Source organism: Coregonus lavaretus (assembly GCF_964263955.1).
Source record: "Coregonus lavaretus genome assembly, chromosome: 25".
Lineage (NCBI taxonomy): Eukaryota > Metazoa > Chordata > Actinopteri > Salmoniformes > Salmonidae > Coregonus > Coregonus lavaretus.
The window spans coordinates 11,419,602-11,443,665 of NC_140012.1; the positions used below are offsets into that span (position 1 = coordinate 11,419,602).

The following is a 24,064-nucleotide window of genomic DNA, read 5'->3' on the forward strand; positions in this document are numbered from 1 at the left end:
ATGTGCCTCTTCTTGAGCCACTCCTTTGTTGCCTTGGCCATGTGTTTTGGGTCATTGTCATGCTGGAATACCCATCCATTTGCGAATAATCGCACCAACTGTTGTCACCTTCTCACCAAGCTGCTTGGCGATGGTTTTATAGCCCATTCCAGCCTTGTGTCGGTCTACAATCTTGTCCCTGACATCCTTGGAGAGCTCTTTGGTCTTGGCCATGGTGGAGAGTTTGGAATCTGATTGATTGATTGCTTCTGTGGACAGGTGTCTTTTATACAGGTAACAAACTGAGATTAGGAGCACTCCCTTTAAGAGTGTGCTCCTAATCTCAGCTCGTTACCTGTATAAAAGACACCTGGGAGCCAGAAATCTTTCTGATTGAGAGGGGGTCAAATACTTATTTCCCTCATTAAAATGCAAATCAATTTATAAAATTTTTGACAAGCGTTTTTCTGGATTATTTTGTTGTTATTCTGTCTCTCACTGTTCAAATAAACCTACCATTAAAATCATAGACTGATCATTTCTTTGTCAGTGGGCAAACGTACAAAATCAGCAGGGGATCAAATACTTTTTTCCCTCACTGTATATATATATATATATATATATATATATATATATATATATATAGTACCAGTCAAAAGTTTGGACACACCAACTCATTCAAGGGTTTTTCTTCATTTTTACTATTTTCTACATTGTAGAATAATAGTGAAGACATCAAAACTATGAAATAACACATATGGAATCATGTAGTTACCAACAAAGTGTTAAACAAATCAAAATACATGTTATATTTTAGATTCATCAAATAGCCACCCTTTGCCTTGATGACAGCTTTGCACACTCTTGGCATTCTCTCAACCAGCTTCATGAGGTAGTCACCTGGAATGCATTTCAATTAACAGGTGTGCCTTCTTAAAAGTTAATTTGTGGAATTTCTTTCCATCTTAATGCGTTTGAGCCAATCAGTTGTGTTGTGACAAGACAAGGTAAGGACAAGGGGGTATACAGAAGATAGTCTTTTACCAAATAGGGCTAAGTCCATATTATGGCAAGAACAGCTGAAATAAGCAAAGAGAAATGACATTCCATCATTACTTTAAGACATGAAGGTCAGTGTACACTGAAAATGTCAAGAACTTTTAAAGTTTCTTCAAGTGCAGTCGCAAAAACCATCAAGCGGTATGATGAAACTGGCTCTCATGAGGACCGCCACAGGAATGGAAGACCCAGAGTTACCTCTGCTGCAGAGGATAAGTTCATTAGAGTTACCAGCCTCAGAAATTGTAACCCAAATTAATGCTTCACAGAGTTCAAGTAACTGACACATCTCAACATCAACTGTTCAGACGGGACTGTGTGAATCAGGCCTTCATGGTCGAATTGCTGCTAAGAAACCACTACTAAAGGACAGCAATAAGAAGAAGAGACCTGCTTGGGTCAAGAAACACAAGCAATGGACATTAGACCGGTGGAAATGTGTCCTTTGGTCTGGAGTCCAAATTTGAGATTTTTGGTTCAAACCGCCATGTCTTTGTGAGACGCGGTGTGGGTGAACGAATGATCTCCGCATGTGTAATTCCCACCGTAAAGTATGGAGGAATAGGTGTTATGGTGTGGGGGTGCTTTGCTGGTGACACTGTCTGTGATTGATTTAGAATTCAAGGCACACTTAACCAGCATGGCTACCACAGCATTCTGCAGCGATACACCATCCCATCTGGTTTGGGCTTAGTGGGACTATCATTTGTTTTTCAACAGGACAATGACCCAACACACCTCCAGGCTGTGTAAGGGCTATTTGACCAAGAAGGAGAGTGATGGAGTGCTGCATCAGATGACCTGGCCTCCACAATCCCCCGACCTCAACCCAATTGAGATGGTTTGGGATGACTCGGAAGGCAGAGTGAAGGAAAAGCAGCCAACAAGTGCTCAGCATATGTGGGAACTCCTTCAAGACTGTTGGAAAAGCATTCCAGGTGAAGTTGGTTGAGAGAATGCCAAAACTTACAAAACTTGTGTAAACAAAACTCAGACAACACCTCTTTGTGAGTAGGGTAATGTGAGGTAACACGCCTCCCCTAAGAACAAAGTCCAATTGCTGACACAAAAATGCTAGATTTGGTAAAAAATGTGTTCACGTGGAGGATGGTCATGCTTAGGCAAACAAATTATGAAGGGAAATAAGTGGCTACAGTTTACACTTGTTTAGTTATTTAATGAAATGTTTTTAGAAAAAGGGTGTTTTTTCCCAAGTACAGGGATATCTGTCCGCTCTGTACACAGTTTATATTATCCATTTCTATTGCACCTGCTTATTGTTTGATTAATAGAAATGTAAAGGGAGCATATCATTTTCATCGTACCTAATTAGAAATTAAATAGTACAGTGCATTCGGAAAGTATTCAGACCCCTTCACTTTTCCAAATGTTCTTACGTTACAGCCTTATTCTAAAATTTATACAATTTTTAAAAATCCTCATCAATCTACAAACAATACTCCATAATGACAAAGCAAAAACAGGTTTTGGAATTTTTTGCAAATGTATTCAAAACAAAAAACAGAAATACCTTATTTAGATAAGCATTCAGACCCTTTGCTGTGAGACTCGAAATTGAGCCCAGGTGCGTCCTGTTTCCATTGATCATCCTTGAGATGTTTATACAACTTGATTGGAGTCCATCTGTGGCACATTTAATTGATTGGACATGATTTGGAAAGGCGCACACCTGTCTATATACAGTGCCTTCAGAAAGTATTCAGACCCCTTGACTTTTTCCACATTTTGTTAAGTTACAGCCTAATTCTAAAATGGATTAAATAGTTTTTTTTCCCCACTCATCAATCTACACACAATACCCCATAATGACAAAGCAAAAACAGGTTTTTGGACAAACGGAAATATCACATTTACATAAGTATTCAGACCCTTTACTCAGTACTTTGTTGAAGCCCCTTTGGCAGCGATTACAGCCTCAAATCTTCTTGGGTATGACACTACAAGCTTGGCACACCTGTATTTGGGGAGTTTCTCCCATTCTTCTCTGCAAATCCTCTCAAGCTCTGTCAGGTTGGATGGGGAGCGTCGCTGCACAGCTATTTTTACGTCTCTTCAGAGATATTCGATCGGGTTCAAGTCCGGGCTCTGGCTGGGCCACTCAGGATCATTCAGAGACTTGTCCCGAAGCCTTTCCTGCATTGTCTTGGCTGGGTGCTTAAGGTCGTTGTCCTGTTGGAAGGTGAACCTTCGCCCCAGTCTGAGGTCCTGAGCGCTCTAGAGCAGGTTTTCATCAAGGATCTCCACAGCACGATGCTGCCACCACCATGCTTCACCGAAGGGATGGTGCCAGGTTTCCTCCAGACGTGACGCTTGGCTTTCATGCCAAAGAGTTCAATCTTGGTTTCATCAGACCAGAGAATCTTGTTTCTCATGGTCTGAGTCTTTAGGTGCCTTTTGGCAAACTTCAAGCGGGCTGTCATGTACCTTTTACTAAGGAGTAGCTTCCGTCTGGCCACTCTACCATAAAGGCCTGATTGATAGAGCGCTGCAGAGATGGTTGTCCTTGTGGAAGGTTCTCCCATCTCCACAGAGGAACTCTGGAGCTCTGTCAGAGTGACCATTGGGTTCTTGGTCACCTTCCTGACCAAGGCCCTTCTCCCCCGACTGCTCCGTTTGACCAGGCGGCCAGCTCTAGGAAGAGTCTTAGAAAGAGTCTTGGGGACAATTCCTCTGTGGAGATGGGAGAACCTTCCAAAAGGACAATCATCTCTGCAGCACTCCACCAATCAGGCCTTTATGGTAGAGTGGCCAGACAGAAGCCACTCCTCAGTAAAAGGCTCATGACAGCCCGCATGGAGTTTGCCAAAACGCACCTAAAGATTCTCAGTCCATGAGAAACAATATTCTGATGAAACCAAGATTGAACTCTTTGGCCTGAATGCCAAGCGTCACGTCTGGAGGAAACCTAGAACCATGCCTATGTTGAAGCATGGTGGTGGCAGCTTCCCTGATAAACATGCATACCCTTAACTGTGGTTTCCCAGACAGATTAAGTTGAGTCCTGGACTAGATTCTCCATTGAATTTGACCATACTTTTCAGTCCAGGACTAGGCTTAATCTGTGCTTGGGAAACAGGCCCTCAGTACCTTTACACATATGTAAAGGTATACTGAACAAAAATATAAACGCAACCCCCTTCAGACGATCCCGCAGGTGAAGAGGCCGGATGTGGAGGTCCTTGGCTGGCGTGGTTAAACATGGTCTGCGGTTCTGAGGCCGGTAGGACGTGCTGCCAAATTCTCTAAAACAACTTTGGAGGCAGCTTATGGTAGACAAATTAACATTCAATTCTCTGGCAAAAGCTCTGGTAGACATTCCTGCAGTCAGCATGCCAATTGCATGCTCCCTCAAAACTTCAGACATCTGTGGCATTGTGTTGTGTGACAAAACTGCACATTTTAAAAGTGGCCTTTTATTGTCCCCAGCATAAGGGGTGTAATGATCATGCTGTTTAATCAGCTCTTAATATGCCACACCTGTAAGGTGGATGGATTATCTTGGCAAAACAGAAATGCTCACTAACAGGGATGTAAACAAATGTATGCACAAAATTTGAGAGAAATAAGCTTTTTGTGCACATGGAAAATGTCAGGGATTTTTTTAGTTCAGCTCTTGAAACATGCGACCAACACTTTACATGTTGCGTTTATATATTTTTGTTCAGTGTATTTTGAGGGTGGGAGTGCTGCAAATTTTTTGCAGACGGGGGGACGCAGATTTTTTGTTTTGCCCCCGCTGAACATATTTTAAACTAAATGTATTTGAGTGTTTACCAGCATTTGTAACTTGAATCTTATAATTATCTGTACAAAACAGTTAATCTGATAATACTTGTGGGATACAAAAATACTTGCTTGATATAAGTTTCCAGTTTCTTGAAATACTTTGCAAATGCAACTTATTTCTACGTGAAAACTGAAATGGTCTATTCATTTACTTTCCATTTTAGTAGACACTCTTATCCAGAGCAATTTACAGTAGTGAGTGCATACATTTTCATATATATATATATTTTAAATAATGAACAAAGTGGTTATTTTACACTTTGTTCAGTAATATTTGTAATATTGTAATATTTGACAATCTGCTACCAAACATTTTTTATAGCAACATTTATACTACATACATAGCAATCTATGTAACGTCACAGCAAAGCATGGTTTAATACTGCACAAAAAATGGTTGTTTTCCATGTTATTTGATCAAGAAAAATATTTAATTTGATGTGGATGTTTTGTGTCTTTGCCCATAACTTTGCACCTTTTGATGTAAATGTTTGTAGACAGGGTTTTGTTCTTTCTGGATTCCATTAAAATGACAATCGCAGAGAAAGGGACAGGGCAACAACTCTTACAATTCCAACTATTGAATCCTGCAAGATACTGTTCTTAATTATACAACTACCTTTTTTTGCCAAAGTGGACATGCAACAAAACATTTTTTTGCCAGCGCTAAAGACGTCTCTATCGGTCCACTAATACTATTAAAGGCACAGTGCACAACTTTAGTGAACATTTTTTTTTTTCAAACAATAATGTTGCTTTTATTAAACATTTGTTTTATTCTGATTTTTCAGGGGGTGCTGCAGCACCCTCAGCACCCCTACTTCCAACGGCTACGCCTTTACACTACTGCGATCGCTCATTGAGTTGCTGCACTCACATATTCTATCACAAAAGTTAGACACAGATTGATCTGCACATACTAAGTCGCTTTTATTAATACAGAACTGCATGCTACAGAGACTGTACAGCATAAACATTTATTCATTACAAAAACATGGTTTTGGAACCATTTAAAATAACAGGGAAAAAAACTAAAAATTAAACAAAATATAAGAGCATAAAATAGAAGAGGAACATCACAGCCGTTAAGGAAACATTCAAACTATTCATCATTAGCATCTTAATAAACCAGAGAAGAAATCGACAGGTTACAGTCGCGTCATGTCAACTACAATGGTACCAAGTGGATGATTCTCTTGTAGCTTTTTTTACAGCCTCTTGCAACATCAACATGCCTATTTTTTCTATCTACCTATATGTAGTAGTGTACTTAAAAGTGGCAGTTTGTGTATTTTTTTGTAGTTATTTCATAGTTTTTTATGAACCTCCTAATATACATAATTTGGCCCTTGTGGGTTTATACAGTATGATGTCCGTCTTTTTATTCAGTTTAAATTGTAATATTTGACAATCTGCTACCAAACACATTTGTTATAGCAACATTTATACTACATACATAGCAATCTATGTAACGTCACAGCAAAGTATGGTTTAAAAAAACAAAAAACAATCAACAACAGAAAAACCCTACAGCGTGGTTAGAGGGGGGAGAGAAAATTATCACAAAATTTGGCACGGAAAATCTGTACACAAATCTAGTCTGGTAGAGATGAGACTGTGCAATAAAAAAGAAGGGCTTTGACACTTTCCCAAACTACTGAAGACACGGTACCCACTGTCCCTTGTTTCAAGTTTATTTTCTTCTTTTGTAAAATGGCTTATAGACGCATTTCTTGAAATGAAGTTGTGCATACCTCTGTTCGTGAAATCTACACAGTACATTGGGTGGAATCCAGGTTGTCAACAACAAAAAGATTTACCTTTAAAACCTCCTTGTAAAAATGGATCATTTTATATATAAGTTGCTTACGTTAAGAAAAAATATTTATACAATGTATTAAGAAAAAGAAAATATTTAAAAAGGGACAACATACAAGATACAACAAGCAATCTCTAAAGCAATAAATACTACTGGTCCTAGCGTTGTGACATTTTGTATTGAATACCGCAACCCACCACCCACCCCAATAGCCCTCCCCCTGTCTCCCCAGGTCCAACCACCCCACCTGACTCCACCCCCAAAGGTAAACAACAACAAAAAAGACAACGTAATGGAACAATGCACATTAACACAATAACCCCCCCCCCCCCCCCCACCAATATTTCTGTACATTTAAAGAAGAACAAGTAACATCACAATTAAAGTTGTTCCTCAGTAAGAGAGGTGTCTCCACGATCCTCATGCCCTCCAGGGTTTGAACGGGTGTCAAATGATTGGTTCGCAAGCTCGTATTTAATACAAATAATGAAGGAGAACCAACTCTTTCAAGAAAAGGGCTCATTGAATAATAATCTAACCTACCTTTTTATATCTGTCATTTAAACATGTTTAAGTGGAACTACATAACAATATTCTGTTGCACTGTTTAACACTACAAAATAAAAACAAAGAAAAAAGTTGAGAAAATGTTGGCAGATTCCCAAAGCTATAGTCTACAGCTCATTGCATTATTAATTCATTATAATAATTATATGTTTGTTTTTTTCGATAATGATGGGTCAAATATTGACCAATGAACTTTGATAAAACAAGAACAAATTTTCAAAGCCTTATGGCACAAAAATAGAAAAAAGGATAAAAAGAAAGAGGGCCCGAATAGAGGTGTGCAGAGCTAGAAATATAGGAAGGAAGGACAGGAGTGAATAAGGAGGGAGGCTACTCTATAGACTTGGTCACGAGCGACAGAGGCTGAGGGGCCGTGGAGTTGGGGTGTAGCGAGTGGGAATGACATAGCGATGCTGCCGAGGGCCTGGCCAGGGACAGCGAGGCGCCTGAGGAGCCCGGTTGCCGCGAGGACGAGACATTGCCGTGGTCATGGGCTCCGTTGTGGGCTGCGCCAGGCATTTTACCTGCTGCAGCAGCAGAGTTTTCCAGCAGAACCAAAGATGGCGGAGGAGGATGCCCAGCCAGGAGGTGCGGGTGGTGGAGAGGCTGGTGGGCCGGTTTCATAGTCAGTGAGAGAGGTTGCATTTGTTCAGTCTGAGGTTTGGACTCTTTCGAGGAGGGGGAGGGGGCCACCGAGGAGGGGGAGGGTGGGAGGGAGTCTAGTAAGCTTCCGTCCGAAGAGGGAGGACTGGCACAGCTGCCTTCACCTTGGATGTAGCGAATGCACTTTTTTTTTCTCCTGGAGATGGGGGACAGAGAAATCCGCTTTTTAGCATGACATCCCAGAACTGACAACAATCTGCTGGGCAATAGCTGAGCCTTAGCAGTCAACTTAAATGCACCATCTTGTTTCATTTGCATTATGCATACCATCAGTGTCTTAAAGATACAATCTAAAACCTATTTCTGGGCCTTAAATTATTGTTGTTTTCTGGTGCATTTAAGTGGTTGCCACCACTACAGCCCGGCTGAGGATTAAGGCTACAGGTGGCCTTCTCAGATTCCCAGGACATATACAGTACAATACAGTACACCAAACAGACAGACAGGATAATGAAATAGGAGAAGCAGCAGGATGATGAAAATGATGGATGAAATGGATGAAGAATAAAGAAGGATGAAGACTGGTTTTCATGGCAAATCTATAACAGCTCCCTTTTCTGTTGTTATTTTTCTCATCTTTTAAAACGTATTTTAAATCTCACAAAAGCTCTGACGAAGGCCGAGGCCAATACGTAAAGCTTCTTAAAGAGCAGTGTGTGGGTTTCTTATTTTTTCTCAAACGTTTCCTCACAGACTTCTGATCTTGACTGAAACAAAGAGCTGGCCCTGGTGAAGAGCTACCGCCAGGGATCACCCTGCTCTTCTGAAATACTAGTCCTCCCTCCCTCTCTCCTCCCTCCTCACTTCCCTGCACTATCCTGACCTCTCTCTCTCTCTCTCTCCTTTCCTTAGGGGGGAGAGTTTGGATGCAGAGGTAAGAGTTCAGGGGATTCCACACTACGCTGCACCTGCCCCTAAGACATATGTGTGTGTATGAAGGGTCACGGCGTCATGTTTGCATTTCTGCTCGGGTTTGGACCCTCCCGTCTGGCACGCCTGCAGCGTGTGTGTGTGTGTTTGTCTCTGAGATGGCTGTGTGTGTGCTATGTTCAGTTGGTGTGGGGGGAGGGAAGGATGGAGGGAGGGGGAGCCTCTGCCCACCTCGTCTTACCATGACCTCTACAACAACTCCTTATCACAAGGTCTGTGCTTGCCTGAAAGGCAAATACACTGCGGTTCAGACTGTGTTGCTAGCTCACAGGGACAATGAGCAAGAAGGAGAAAGAACAGAATTCGGAGGTGGGGAGGGAGGGAGAAGGGCAGAAGTGACTGATAGAAATGATGCTTTGGTTCAGCTAGCCTTTGAGAAATATCAGCATCTCTGTTCTATGTTCAATCAAGGTATGGCCTGTTTGTCAAGTCATACCCTGCCTGTACTTCTGCAGGTAACAGGTTCACACAAATAGTGTGTGAGAGAGAAAGAGATGGAAAAAAGAGAGGGAGATTGATCAGTGAGAACTCATAAGACAGAGGAATGAAGAGAAAGGGAGAGTGGGGAAAGAAAAGCAGACATTTGGACAGCCACATATACCTTACACTGATAGCATGCTGAACAAAACGGCAAGCACTTCTGTGATTGAACAACTACATAAAGAGGACAAGCACACAACATGGACACACAAGAAAGAGTAAACCACAGGGAAATCTAAACTGAAAAGCAAGGAAAGGGAGTTGGGTTGAGTTGTCTGCTTGGCTGTCAAAGACCCTGTATGAGTATTGTGTGGTATTGAGTGTTAGCTACCAGTGTAAAATGCTATTATTCTGCCAGTGCTAGGCTGTGTCTCTTCCTCTGTCAGGGCTAAACTGATAACTGCCTGTCAAACCACTACAAATGAGCTAATATCCATTTTTTAAACAGACATATCGATTGATAGTATGTGCCTGTGTAACATATTGATTTCCCCGTCTCCAGGGGAATTACGCCAGATGCATCTTTCAGGAAATGGGGCCCAGTGAGGTCTGTTAACCTCTCGGCTCCTTAAACGAAGCAGGAATTATCCCTGGCTATTCCCAAACCTGGTCCTCAGGCAACCCGCTGCTGCCTCCCTCATCATCTACCCAGAACGTTCATGGACTAGATCAGGAAATACTGTGAGAATAGAATCTCTTTATCAATGTGATCAACTGTGTATGTCTTAATTTAAATCTACTGTAACAGTACTTGTTACTGTTGAAACTGAGTGTGGAGCATTTCTAAGAGAGTTCAGCTGTTTGAACGGCTTTGTGGATTACTTTAATTGGATGCCATATGAATTCAACGTTTATAACCGCTCATAAAATGTGAGGGGAAAAGTGACTTGGTAAGATCACTCAATATCTTATGAGCTGTTTTCTTTGAGGCAATGACAAAATCCCAGAAATCTTTCTGGAGTAATAACTACAGATCAATATTGAAAACAAAATAAGAAAAATGAAATGTATTGATCGCATGCCTTGGGTTGACCAGTGATACATAGTACCAAACGTCATGTCACAATGGTCAGGGTAGAGGTGGGGACACAGTGCAAGCCAGACACAGAGAGGGATATTACTTAGCAGAAACAAATACCTACCATGAAAATATTCCCAATTCAAAGACTGCTTGTGTCAGAACAGAAAGACAACATGTAGGGACTAAGTAAGGGTTATCAGAGAGGAGTTTGGAGGAAGAAGAGGAGGAGGAGGAAGAGGGCATAGAAGAAAGTCACTCTGGTGCCCTCTGAGAAGCAGGGCCAAGTCTTAGCATAACAAGGTTATCAAGAGGGCCAATTCAGACAGACACTTTAGACAGTTAGGATGTCAGGCACTTACATACAGCCTGGATAGAAAATGGATTTCAACCTTTCAACAAGAATAGTATCATAAACCATAAATGTGTTTTTTTTAAATTACATTACAGCAACAATACCCAAAGGTCTCCTAAATTTGATTGTTTACAATCTTTACAATGTTATTGCCAAGGTAGTATACAAATAACAATGCTAGTAAATCCATTTTCTGCCACTGGGCTTCTAGTTTTCAAAGAAAATAAGTAAAATGACTTGCTATGAGAAGCTATTGCAAAAAATTCCACAATCAGGAAAAGGAACAGATAAAAGAAGGCCATCAATTAACACATTGAAGAAAACATAATACATATATTTTAGAGGGATGTCTTGAGAAGGTATAAGAGAAGGAAGTGGTTGTCTATATGGTTGTCCTCCCATAGATACTACAGGGGTATACCTGCATGGTTTGCACCATAAACTCAGCTGGTCAAGCCCGAACAAGGCACGACACTTCTTTGGGGTATTTGCATCTGTTAGCCAAAGAGGTAGACACACAAACAATACAAAAACACAGAAAATGGACACGTCATTGGACAGACAACACATGTAGGCAGGGCTTAGGTTTGGGCTGTCAACACTGGGACTTCCTCCACACAGACCAGGCCATCGCGTCTCCAACTCCTCTCAGACCCAGTCTGCCATCTGATGAGTCCTGCCCCTCATTATGGCTAATTCCTAAAGAGAATACCACCTATAGGACCCACCCAACCCCACATCTATATGTTTCGAATCTAGACTTATGTACAAACACCATTCACACAAACACCCGCACACACATTAACGTTAACCCTGTTCCCAAACACCAATAAAACTAGAGGATAGAGGCAGGCCAAACTGGCAGGGCTGGGTAGGAGGAAGAATTGGGAGATGGCGAAAGCCTGGCGAAGGAAGGAGAGAGGGAGTCGGGGAGGGAAGGAGGAAGTCCCAGCTCAGAGAACAGCCGTCACCTGGCCCCGGCGTTCATGCCACACACAGCATACACACCTGCACGGGCCACACCAGTTATTCTGCTGATCGAGCCCAAAGCGCGCTCGACACTTCTTAGGAGCACTCAGGTCTGATGCCACAACAGGAAGGAAAGCCAGCAGAGAGGAGGAAGAAAACCCAAAAAGGGGGGAAGAGAAAGAGGAGAGAAATAAAGGAGAAAAACCGTAAACCAGTGAGGCTCGAAAACGTGGAATATTTAGCTTATTCACCCCCCCCCCCCCCCCCTCTAATTAAAAAGATGCAAGTAATTGTGCAGTATGCCTTTACAGAAAAGGACTGTCAGAAGACACAGTTTAAGTAAAATCAAACCACAAGCAAAAAGTAAACAAATGCATAAATGTGCAAGGATTAAGTCGAAAAAAAAGCTAAAAGCTAAAGCTAATAAAAATATAATACGTATTTGTTTGAGGAGAATATGATGGGGAAAATAATGCAGACTTAATTACATTTCTGCTAAGTGCCATTCATAGTTATCTTTTTTAATAGCATATTTGAAAAGGAGCGGGTATAGGTGGTAGGTAGGAAGAGGCAGCAGTATCAGACTGTTAAGATAAGGGAAGGTTCGGGTTAGTCCCAGCCAGGGAAAGCATTAAAGGGTTGAACCCTAGTGAATGCAGCAAGGGCACTTCTACTTGGACCTGAATTCAATCACCTGACACAAAGCTTTCCTTTCCAATTTGTTGTGTCATCTTCGAGAACTCTACCATAGGCTCTACACAGACAGCCCAATTGGTCATTTGACCAATCAGATCAGCTCTGAAAAAGATCTGATGTGAAAAGATCTGATGTGGTCAAAAGACCAATTAGTGGAAAGATTATCAGAATTGGGCCACCTGTGTAAACGCAGCCATAATGGCTTAATAATCAAATGTAGAGCAAAATTACACTTGGGTCAAAATAGGAATCCTATGGTGAGTGGTTTGAATCCAGGCCTTAGACAGCATAGAAGGGGAATAGGCCCAACTCATGCTGGCCCAGGGAAAGGAACACACGCAGCTACTGAAGCAAGTAGATTAAGGAGGTTTACCCTGACTGACATCAAATCTCTGGGTCATAACTCAACATTAAGATTCTCTAACTTTAACAGTCACCGCTAGAAATATATACTACATATTGATTTGGCCAAATGGGGAAGATTGTTCTAGAATGAATGACTTTAACATAGAAGCATCATTAAATAAATGTGTAAGTACATCAAATAAAACATACTTTTGCTAGTATAACAAATAAAATGGTAAAATAAATAAACATAAGCACATTTTTAAGAAAGAAAGCAGCAAACAAAGCACATAACATCCTTAAAAAGATTGCATTTAGCTTAGTAAAATTAATTTGAAATATAATATACATAGATCAATAAATACATGATAAACCAAAACGAGAAAAAAAAAACAAGTTAGTAATTTAAGACTCAAAATGACATTAGCACCTGTAATCGGAGGGAGTGAAAGGCAAGGGTTTGGAAAATATTCTCTGTGTTCTGAAAAAAAGAACAGATAGAGAGGCCTTCAAGAGGGGATCCGTGACGTAAACGAGCGTAAAATACAGTTTAATATGCCGCATTTCTCCTTCTCAACTCACAATATGGATTATCAGAAGAATATGAAGAATAAGAATATAAAATGAATAAATAATAGAATTAGCAAACCTCCTTAATTTTAAGATGTGGGTGATTTTGTTTGTTTGTGTGCGATTAAAAGCATGCATGCAGACAAGCAGGGGCAGCCCAAGTTACAGACACACACACACACACACACACACACACACACACACACACACAGTCTATCCAGAGGGCACAGGCATTATAACACACAGACACACACAACACTGGCAAAGTTAATGGCTCTCACAACGCTTAAATTTCACATTCTCAAAACACATATCACAGTATCATAAATGCTGGGGGGCAAAGTGGAGAGGGGAGATGTTGGTGGGGAGGGAGGGAGGAGAGGGGGGAGGGGTGAGGCTGGGGAGGGGGTGTCATGCATATTCAACGTTATTAGCTGGGGAAGGCTAGGGGAGGGGATGGGGAATGGAAGGAGGGAGCGAACAAGCAAGTCTACCAAAAAAAAAACGAGCCAGGCACAACAACACAAAAAGAAAAAAAGCAGTAGAGGAAAAAAACAGGCTAGACTTTTATCTTGTGAGATGTCACACAGTCCTGACACATGATGGGGCTCCTCTAATAGGAGATAATTGCTGCTCACTTACCATTGCCCTCTCCTGGCTGCTTATCCCTTTTTCTCTTCTTCTTCTTGCCCTGTTGGTTACCCGCCAAAAGAAGAGAAATAGACAGGAACCTTAGTTATTATATTGCAGAAGACCCGAGACATGAAATAGAAACGGGGCCCATCTCTCTGTTTATTTATTCATTCATTCTCTCTTTCTCTGCCCGCCGGTTTTAACTGCCACTGCAGGCCATAACAGAATTTTCCCTTCTCCCTTTTTGTACTTTTTTTTTTTCTCTTTTCTTTTGTTGTATTTTATGTAGAGGCTTTGTTGGTTTCTAGTGAGGGAGTCAGATTTGTGCACAATGCTTTGGGTAGGCTGAGAGGGGTCAGAGTTTCACTGGTCTACCTGACCCTTGCAGGGGTGTATGATGAGCCCTGCACTGCTGGACACACACCAACGCTGGGAGAGAAACTTCCTGCAGCATCAGCATTTCAGGGCTTTTAAGTATATAGGAGATTCCATCGACTAAGGTGTTTAGGGCAACAGTCAGCAGGCATTGGCTAGTGAGGTGAGCTCTCAGCTCAGACAGAACAGTAAGAGCACTCATCCCAGACATGTCCTTGTGAGGGGAGAAGTACAGGATGTACGTGTTGAAAACTTAAAAACTTACATAGTTATCTCGTGCTGACCAGCCGGGGTAGAGCTGCATGTGAAGCTGTCGCTCTTTCCTGGCCAGCTCGTAGTATTTCGCCTGCTCCTCTCGTGTTAGGGCGTGCCACTACAGACAGACACACAGAAAAAGAGAGAGGGAGGGGATGAGAGGGGGACAGGACATAATACAAAGAGATGAGTGCAAGGCGAGAAGACTATAATATATATAGTTGTCAACAGTAAATATGACCGTCTTCAGCCAAGAGCAGTGAGAGGTAGAGACAAAATAAGACAGGTTGCCTTTGTCTCCCAGACCCAGTAGCAGGCCTATAGTCAACTAAACCACACATTGTGTGTGTGCGGTGGATATCTGTGTGATGGATACCTTCCCCATTCATAGTCCCTTGTACAGGGAGTTACCAAGCTGTAGCTGTATCTGTATCGTGAGTGAGCCTCTGTGTCTACAGCAGTGCTGTCTCTCTCTCACCCTTCGTCCCAGGATCTGGTTGATGGCGGCGCTCTCTTTCAACGTGCACTCGGCCACGACCTTGGCCCTCATCTCCTTCATGTAGAGCATGAATGCGTTCAGCGGCTTCTTGATGTGGGGCTGCTTCTTCTTCTCCTCTTCCTTTTTGGAGTCCTGGTGTTTCCTGTGGAGTGTGTACAGTATAGTACTGTATGGTTGGCAAATACCCAGAATTGGTATTAAACAGCTTATTGTAATGGTAGAATTTAGAACAACAATACCAGTGCCAATTTTGACTATACTGCTGTTTCGTTTACAATGGTGAAAACAACCAGGTGTGTGTGTGTGCAGGTGTGTGTACTCACGAGCTGTTGAGGCCTATGTCGCTGTGGGAGGACTCCTGCTTGACGTTGGGCGTGACGATGGCGGGGTGGGGGATGCCGGTCTGGTGCAAACTGTGGTGAGGCGGGACCATGTGGTGAGGGAACCTGGAGGACAGAAAACTGTGTAAATCGTCAGAGTGGACACGTGTGAAATGGAAGATGGACACATAGACAGAATATGCTCAATCGACATTCATACAGACATGCATATATAGGGCCGAATCCTACCTTGAGGTCCGAGCATGAAAGTCAGATTTCCACGCAAATCTCTCATTGACATCCAATGCATGACTTACACAAAAGCTTGAGTTTCGCACACGTATATCAAGAAAGGATTCGGCCCATAAGTATCACAGAATTTAGATCTCACAATCACATAGAAACAGTTACACAGTAAACACATCATAATGAGTCATATTTCATATAGTATATTCATTTAAAAAAAGAGAGCTGTTTTGTGTTTGAGTGGGAAGAGAGGTAAATGGAAAGACAGGGCTCCCATTGCACTGAAGGTTAATCTTTGAGAAGCCAAAATGGTCCACACAGACACTTCAGCTACATGTGTCCTTGTAATGAGTTCTAAAAAGTCCTCACTTGCTTCTATAACGGAGACAAAATAGTGACTTGGCTCCAATTCAGTGTTTATTGCTGCCACCCCTCTCTCTGGACTGTGGATGACAAATACAGGTCCCAGGATGTCTTGCCCCCTTTACAATGTGACCAACTACAGGTCTATGGAGTCTCGTGCCAATCCGTTGTGTTAGCTGATGTCAATACTGAGGTAATGTTAAAACATCTTTATTTCACAGTAGCTTTAACCATTGGCAAGGCACCTTTTTCTGTGCATCACTGTGTTAGGCCTAGGCCTATTCTATCTAGCCTCATGCTAGATCAGATTATTCATGGTGTTATCATCCTTTATCTCCCCCTCAACATCTTCATTACACTGGTAGAATCATTTCATCATCTCCCACAGCTACACTGATTGAGGGCAATAACCCGCATCTATGGATTCACTTCACAGAGCAATGTGTGTGTGTGTGTGTGTGTGTGAGAGAGAGAGAATAAATGTGTGTGTAAGATTATTTGTATGAGTGTGTCTGTGTGTGTACAGTATATATATATCTCAGCTATGCATGACCGTTCACAAATCATAGAAAAAGAGGGGAGGATGAAGGAGGGGAAAAAAGGAGGAATCATTCCTTCTTTTTTTAAACAGCTCATTATCTGGCTATGTCTGGCTGCATGGCTCGGAGCCAGAATATAATGATGAGCATAAAGTCGCCAGGAACAACTCGTTTTTGTTGCAGGCGATCTCTGGGGAGTGTGTGGGTTCTCTCCCTCCTCCCTCGCTCTCCTCCACTGCTTTTCTCTCTTCCCTTCATCATTGACATGTTTGTGTTTGCGCCATGTCATCTGCTGAGGGGACCGCGGCAGTGGCTGCAGATCACCCATCATTAGGCCGCCACACTTCCTCTACTCTGTCTCTTCCTCTCCCTCTTTCCTTCCTTCCCTCTCTCTCTCGGTGCTCTTGTTAAGTTTCCTCTGTTCCAGCATCCCATTTTGTTCTCTTCTTCCTTCTCTACACTCCTCCTCCTCCTGCTCCCTGTCCCCTCACCACCTCCACACTCCCCCTCCCTCGCCTTCCCTCCCCTTCCTCCCCCCAGCTGCCACCGCGCGGCCCAGGTTATGGTTTAAACATGATGGCCATCCCTTTGATGTGCGGGGCATCATCATCTTGCCTCATCAGCACAGAACAGAACAACCCCCAGGCTCCTACGTCTCAATCTGAAAGGCAAGGATGGGGGTGGGTCATTGGCTGCAATGCAGGCCCAGTGTCAGCCAGTGCCATTTAATTGCCAATGTGAGGAAGTACCCCTATGCCTGGTTAATGTACAGTATATTGACTCGGCCAGCGTACTTTCCCTTCCGCAGGAAAAAGAGAGGGGTAGCGAGGGAGGATGGGAGAGAGCGGGATGAGGGGGGAACATATCAAAGCGCAGGGGTTAGGCAGGGGGCGAGGGGTTTACACTTCTTCCCACCTGTCACACACAGGCCCGCCAGAGATAATGGACCTGTACGGTTCCAACCCCATTATCAAAATAATGTCTCTCATTTGCTCCGTCGACTGACTCTTTTCTCTCTCGCCTGCCTTTTTTCCCTTCCAGAGAATGTATTTTTTAACAGGACCTAGGTATAAGGTGCTCATTGAGTGGGTGCAAGGTATGAGAGCCAGACTTGCTCTCTGCATCCTAATTGGGCCGGTATGTGGCACTAGGGGCTAGTACTGAAGCACTAGATCTCTTGTTAAGATCTGTCTAGCCAGTGAAATACAGGATCAGGACATCTCAATGTAGTTATTAGACATGGACTGGACTTTATAACTACTGGATGTCTTGTGGCATATTTAAGAAAGAAAAGCCCTTTTAAAGCCAAGAGACAATTCTCAAAATTTGTTTTCATTTTTTGCTTCCGAAACCCTGTCATATACACGATTATCCAAACCTTTCCACCCTGTGCCATTTCTCTACGCCGTCGACAACCCAATCGGACATCTTTTTTTGGGGTCAAATCTCCAGTGGCAGTTTTAACAAGGACATGCTAAAGCCCCTTTCTCCAGAGAGATGGAGACCTCCACCTAAACAGCTATGCTAATTCAATTAGGGCTCATCAGAACGCATTAGCTCTCCCCAGCCCCACAGCCCAGCCAATCCCCCTAGCCCCCATCCAGCAGATTCAATTAGCCTTGCTGGAAATAAGATGATCACAATGTAGAGGCCGTCATTAGGGGTGAATTAGCTGTCACTTAAAACACAGGTCCACTAGATGCTGCCAGGTCCTGGTTAGTCTGGCTGCCTGCGCTCTACCAGCTGTACCCGAGAGCAGGGCAACCAGGGCTGGGCTAGGATGGGGAGAGGGGGGGGGCAAGGTCTGCTTTACGGGGGTCACTAGGAGTGGAAGAGGGACCCAATAGGGATAGAGATGAGAAATGAGCACCATCTTAACCCTGTTATACAGATGACACCCACATATGGAAAACAAGGCTGTGCCACAGTGAACTGTGAAGGTGGTTGGGTCTGTTCCTAAAGCCAGGAGGGAGTCTGGATCAAGGTGTGGCCAACAATGATAGAAACTATCAACCTAAGTATGTAGGTAATGTGTATTAATTAAGAATACATGTGAATGTAAGGCTAACCAAGAAAAAAGGACAAACAAAGAGCTGATGGCTCACATAGCCTCTCTTTTTAACAGAAAGTGTGAAGTGAATGTGCTTTTCTGCTTGTAATTAAAAGGAGTGTTCAAGAGGCCATGTCAGAGTGTGCGTGTATGTGTGAGAGAGGGGGGGGGGGGGGGGGGGGGGTGGAATAAGGAACCCGAGTGCACACGTGTTCAATGCCAAAGTGCTAAGGGTGTGAGGTACTATTTCACAACATGAATCTTTCCATACCCCATTCGAGGGCTCCCTCTCTCTTCTTCCCTACCTTTGCATTCTCTCTCCTTTCCTCCTTCGCTCACACTTATCCATCAACGTCACAGAGGTCTGAACAGTCTACTCTCAAGAGCTGCTTTTCCAATCAGCATGTAATTAAACTGAAGCTTGGCCTGTTCCCCAGGCTCCCTAGGCCTCTGCCTCTCACCCCCTCCCCTCCAATCTATAAACCATCCCCGTTCCAAACTCTCCAGCTGCCTGCACTGAAACGCCTGTGAATACTGCTCTAGGCTCGGGGAGGCGGACAGGGGAAAAGGGAGGGGCGGCCATATGGAATTGTTTCTTTTTGTTGTTGTTCTCGTTTTTCGAAAAGACTCCGAACCTACAAATCATGGGGTACTTGTCATCCACAGTTAACTCTTCCCACTTCCCACACAATACAGAGTATTATAGCACAGCCCCCGGGGAAGCCATGCCCAGTTAAAAACACATAACACAACAACAACAAACATATATGCCCCTCCGGGTCCACTTGTGTCCTTAGCTCTCCTCTTGAGCTGGACTCTAATGGGCCCAACAAAGCATTAGCCAAGTGTCAAGCCCCAGTCTACATCATCCTCTCCTTTTAAGTGTCTACATGTTTATTTATCAATGTGTCTGGTTGCTAAAAACTAGGACATGCCCCGTCCATTACAGACGAGGCTGACATGCAGCTAGGGTAAATGTTCTTCAGGGTTCTCATTAGATAGTGATAAATATAATTAATTTTCAACACATAGTGGGGGACACTGGAGGATCGGCCTTTTGAGCACAGAGACGAGTGTGTGCACTCTCCTTAAGGGAGAAGTTTACACAGTACTGTGTGTGACGCCTGGGTATGCACCCACGTCGTGGCCTCCTCCTGTGTCTGGGTGTGTGTGTGTGTTTATCTCCCAAGGCTCAACTCACCTTTGCATGGATGCGTTGACAGTGAGTGCAGTCGGGTAGGGATGTCTAAAACCCCCCGTCGTGATTGGGTAAACAGGTTGACCTTGCCTAGGAGAAGGAAAAGGAACAAAGAGAAGAGAGGGAGGTAAAGAAACAGGGTTGATGGAAGGAGAGGAGGTAAAGCCCTCTCCCTCTCTCCCCGATCGCAGGTCTCTTTATTCTCATTTGATCAGGACTAAAATCTAGGGGATTGCAGAGTGCGGATCAAAGGAGAGGCAAACTCCGAACAATTTGAATGCCACAAATCTGTTAGGAATGGCTAATTAAATTTCATAACCCTTCGCTCGGTGTCGACGGAGAGGGAGCCACTTCCTCCCCGAGCTGGAACTAGGTGTTTTGTTGTGATAATTAAAGACGAAGCGCGGGACTCTTTAATGGAGCCATCACGCTAATTGAGGTCTACACATCCAAAGACAAACAATAATGAATGTAAATTTATACCAAAATAAAGTGCAGCAAATCAAAGGGTGCCGTGGCTGCGCTCGGGGCCTTTTCCGGTATTTAGATCGCGGTGAGAAAACATTAAATTAACAGAGCTTAATTTGTAGCCTGTTGTCATATTAACAAGTGTTGACAAGAGTTACCAGGGGAGAGCCCCCATGTGGAATTGTGGGTAAAATACGGGCAATCACGGTTCATTAATCTAATTGGACAATACAGAGAAATGCAAAATAGCATTCGCCACAAAGAAGCAAGTTGGTGTTGGGGGGGGGGGTTAGGAAACCGCAGTGTGCTTCTGTGGCCCAGGAGTCAGTCCATTGCCTGAATGTATAAACTGGAGACTCCAGTGGAGAGGGGGACTTAGCCCTCCTCTCTGCACTGTGGTCAGCCAGGAGTCAAATCAGTGCTTGATCCAAACTGAGAGGGCCCAGTTTGAGATAAGTGGATATAGAGCTTTCCCTGTGCTCTGCTTATGATGTTACCAGACAGGAAAATACAGAAATCAAGTTCTCCTCCCACAACAAAACCAGAAGACATTGCCTCTGATGGAGAACTATTTGACATTATATAATCTACATTAGGGATGCTGATTTTATATACAGAACTTAATGCTCCAAACCACTAAATAGATCTACATCTAGACATAGTTATAAACATTGTAACCAGCACATGCTTGGAGCAATAAAACATGCTTGATGACAGTGGAGAAAGAAGGTCATAAAATGTTGCTTACTGTGGTACTAACCATCCTAGCGGATGGGGGAGCTGGCCTACAGAGCCAGGCGAGAGAGGGTAATAGGGAGATATGTCTGGGTGTTGTGGAGGCCTTGGAATTCCTGGAGAGAAAGATAGAAAGGGTAGAGGGACAAATAAAGAGGAAGAGAGGGATGGACACCGAAATATCAGTCAGGGTTAAACTCATCCTTTGTGAGTTTCATAATGAACAGAGTCGACATCACAGGAAGCTGGGAGGGTAGAGAGGAGGAGGAGGAAGAGCGGATGCGCTCACATGTACACAGTGCTAAATCACACGTCCTGATCAAAGCTGTTTGAGTCTGGCGGTAAGGTGTCATAACGTGTTGAGAGACAGAGAGAAAGAGAGAGGGGGGGGGGGGATAAACAGGGTTTGACTTCATATAAACCCAAGTTATCTTACTGTCATAAGCATGAATGAAGTGATGTTATAAACAGTCACTGCAAGTTATTAATGACCAGCTTGTTTCATAGCTAGTCGGCTTACCCAATATACTGGGTGACATGACAGTGTTGTATTAGCCTAGCTGTCTTCAACTGACATAGGCTCTTACAAGCATTTCGCTACACCCGCAATAACATCTGCTAAATATGTGTATGTGACCAATAACATTTGATTTGATTTATAACTTTCTATAACATCTATTATGACATGCTTATGACATTGTAAAGTAGCTCTTATAAATAGGGGCCCTTGGTTTCCAGATTATTTTTTACCAGAATTGGTTTCATGTTCCACTATTCATCCTAATGTTTTTAACAAAGAGACAGAAATTATGTAGTTTTCCCATCTGATGCACAGCGACAGAGATGTCCTACAGAGGGCACTGCAAAACAATCACACATTTGCCAATGTCGCAATCACTTACTGTGGCAGCTGACAGGCAAATAAAACATGCAGACCAGCCACCCAAAACATTAACCCTCCAAAGGTCTGTCATAAAAAAAAAAAGAGAAATGGTGAAAGCAAAGAAATGATGGCTTTTCCATTTTTCTAGTGTTGAGCGTTAAAACGTGACAAGGAAGTGTTTGAGTTCCACTGGCTAACAGCGCAGCGGAGGGACTTTTATTTGCTCTGGTGCATTCTTTCACAGTGGTCCTGCCTGGCCTGCATATCGGTGCAGCTGTGGAGCAGTTTTTGTTCTGGCTGGTGCCGATATGGCCACAGTGGACCCAGATGAAGAGGACTGCAGAACTAACCCTGGCCCCATGAATCTGTCCACAGCCGGTGTGTTGCTGGTGTGTGTTACACCCAAAGCCACAAGGCCGAGCCAGGTATGTGAAAATCAGCCGCATGGGAAGGTTTCCATAGACATTGTTCAGTGACAGGTGTCTAAGGAACATTTTGTGCATCCAAGAAGCAGACACACCCACACTGGGGTTTGTCTCTCAAAACTGATGCCGAACTAATTGAGAAATTTTTTAGGGATCATTAATTACACATTTGTAGCTGAGGAGGGTTTCAAAAATGTTGTAAGCCCTAGTTCTATAGACATAATGGCACTGACTGACACACTCTTCAGAGGAAAGAGTTTCTAACGTTGCTCTGCATTGCCATCCAGTGCTGAAGTCTTAATATAGCTTGTTAATTAATTAAACACTACACTCAATTAAGCAGCACCATTAACTGGCACATTAAACAGCAGCTGGGTCGTTATCACCCCTTTGTGAGTACAAAACCCCAACAAAACAACCAGAGACCCTTCAAAGCTATTCAATATTAACTCAATATTATGTACACATATTGAAAGTGAGTTGACCTACTAGGTCAAAATGTTTATTGCAGGTGGACATTTAAAATGAAGGAATGCTACATTTAAATTCAGTCAGATGGATGGGTCGCATGCTGTGGTGTGTGTGTGTGTGTGGTGTGTGGTGTGTGGTGTGTGGTGTGTGTGTGTGTGTGTGTGTGTGTGTGTGTGTCACACACACCTCCTCCTGTATTGTCAGAGGAGAGATGAAATAGTGACCCTCCCTTCCCTGCCAGAGCAAAATCAACAGGATTACTTCTGCAAGACACAATAGCACAGCCATACCATTTTTTTTTTTACCTTTATTTAACTAGGCAAGTCAGTTAAGAACAAATTCTTATTTACAATGACGGCCTACACCGGCAAAACCCGGACGACGCTGGGCCAATTGTGCGCTGCCCTATGGGACTCCCAATCACGGCCGGTTGTGATACAGCCTGGATTCGAACCAGGGGGTCTGTAGTGACGCCTCAAGCGCTGAGATGCAGTGCCTTAGACCGCAGCGCCACTCGGGAGCCCATAAGGAGAGAGAAGCTTTCTGTCTGAGTAGCTGTGACTGTTGTCTGCCCTAAAATACCTCACACCTGGTCAGAGAAAGCAGGCCCTGCAATGTTGTGCTTTGTAAGGGCTATATCTTCCTTAAATAAAACTATATTTGATCAGGCAGATGTGTGTGTGTGTGTGTGTGAGAGAGAGAGAGTGTGTGTGTGTGTGTGTGTGTGTGTGTGTGTGAGAGAGAGAGAGAGAGAGAGAGAGAGTGTGTGTGTGTGTGAGAGAGAGAGAGAGAGAGAGAGAGAGAGAGAGAGAGAGTGTGTGTGTGTGTGTGTGTGTGTGTGTGTGTGTGGTTGCATAGGCAGCAGTGGTAGCCTTTGTATGTCGACAACAATAAGAATTATTCTGTGTTCTGTTGTATGTTAGTCGCTGGACTATCACTATTTGGATTTGAGGACTGTGTTTCTTTGGAACAGTGGCTGGAGTGTTAACCATTTCCCAACCATGTTTCCCAACGGGGCAACAGTGTAGCGTAGTGTAGTGTGTATGTTCTCTGTCTTACCTGTTTTGGGGTCCACGTCTCCCTGTAGGTGCGGAGGGGGGTTGCCCGGTGTGAAGTGCTCATTGCTGTAGGTGATCAGAGGCGTGAGCGGGTGCACGTGGTGAGGGTGCTGTACCACTGGGACCTTATTAGACTATAAAGAGAGGGAGAGAGAGGAGGAGGAGAGAGGGGGAGAAAATAAAACAAAAGAAGAGTTAGGGCTAGAGATTGCAGGCGCCGGCAGTAGAGTTACAACATCGCTCAGAAAGCTCTTGAAAAACGAGAGCTATCAAATGATCGACCCCCTCG

The 24,064-nt window shown here is 43.5% G+C and overlaps 1 protein-coding gene across 14 annotated transcripts in view; it reads right to left on the minus strand.

Moving 5' to 3' along the window:
* Positions 1–6,531: 6,531 nt before the first annotated feature.
* tcf7l2 (transcription factor 7 like 2) overlaps positions 6,532–24,064 on the minus strand; it is a 93,570-nt gene continuing 76,037 nt past the window's right edge. For 2 of the 14 annotated variants that reach the window (XM_084141323.1, XM_084141327.1), the window contains 10 exons: positions 23,777–23,909; positions 20,952–21,054; positions 19,739–19,825; positions 15,343–15,465; positions 14,999–15,161; positions 14,531–14,638; positions 13,900–13,948; positions 13,118–13,168; positions 11,686–11,758; positions 6,532–8,030 (listed from right to left, as the gene is read on the minus strand). In XM_084141323.1, coding sequence (XP_083997449.1) covers positions 7,562–8,030; positions 11,686–11,758; positions 13,118–13,168; positions 13,900–13,948; positions 14,531–14,638; positions 14,999–15,161; positions 15,343–15,465; positions 19,739–19,825; positions 20,952–21,054; positions 23,777–23,909 — 1,359 coding nt within the window. In that variant the 3' untranslated portion in view covers positions 6,532–7,561. Of the gene's footprint in view, positions 8,031–10,819; positions 11,172–11,685; positions 11,759–13,117; positions 13,169–13,899; positions 13,949–14,530; positions 14,639–14,998; positions 15,186–15,342; positions 15,481–19,738; positions 19,826–20,951; positions 21,055–23,776; positions 23,910–24,064 lie in introns of those variants that run through there. The other 12 variants (XM_084141321.1, XM_084141326.1, XM_084141314.1 and 9 more) reach the window with 10 other exon arrangements.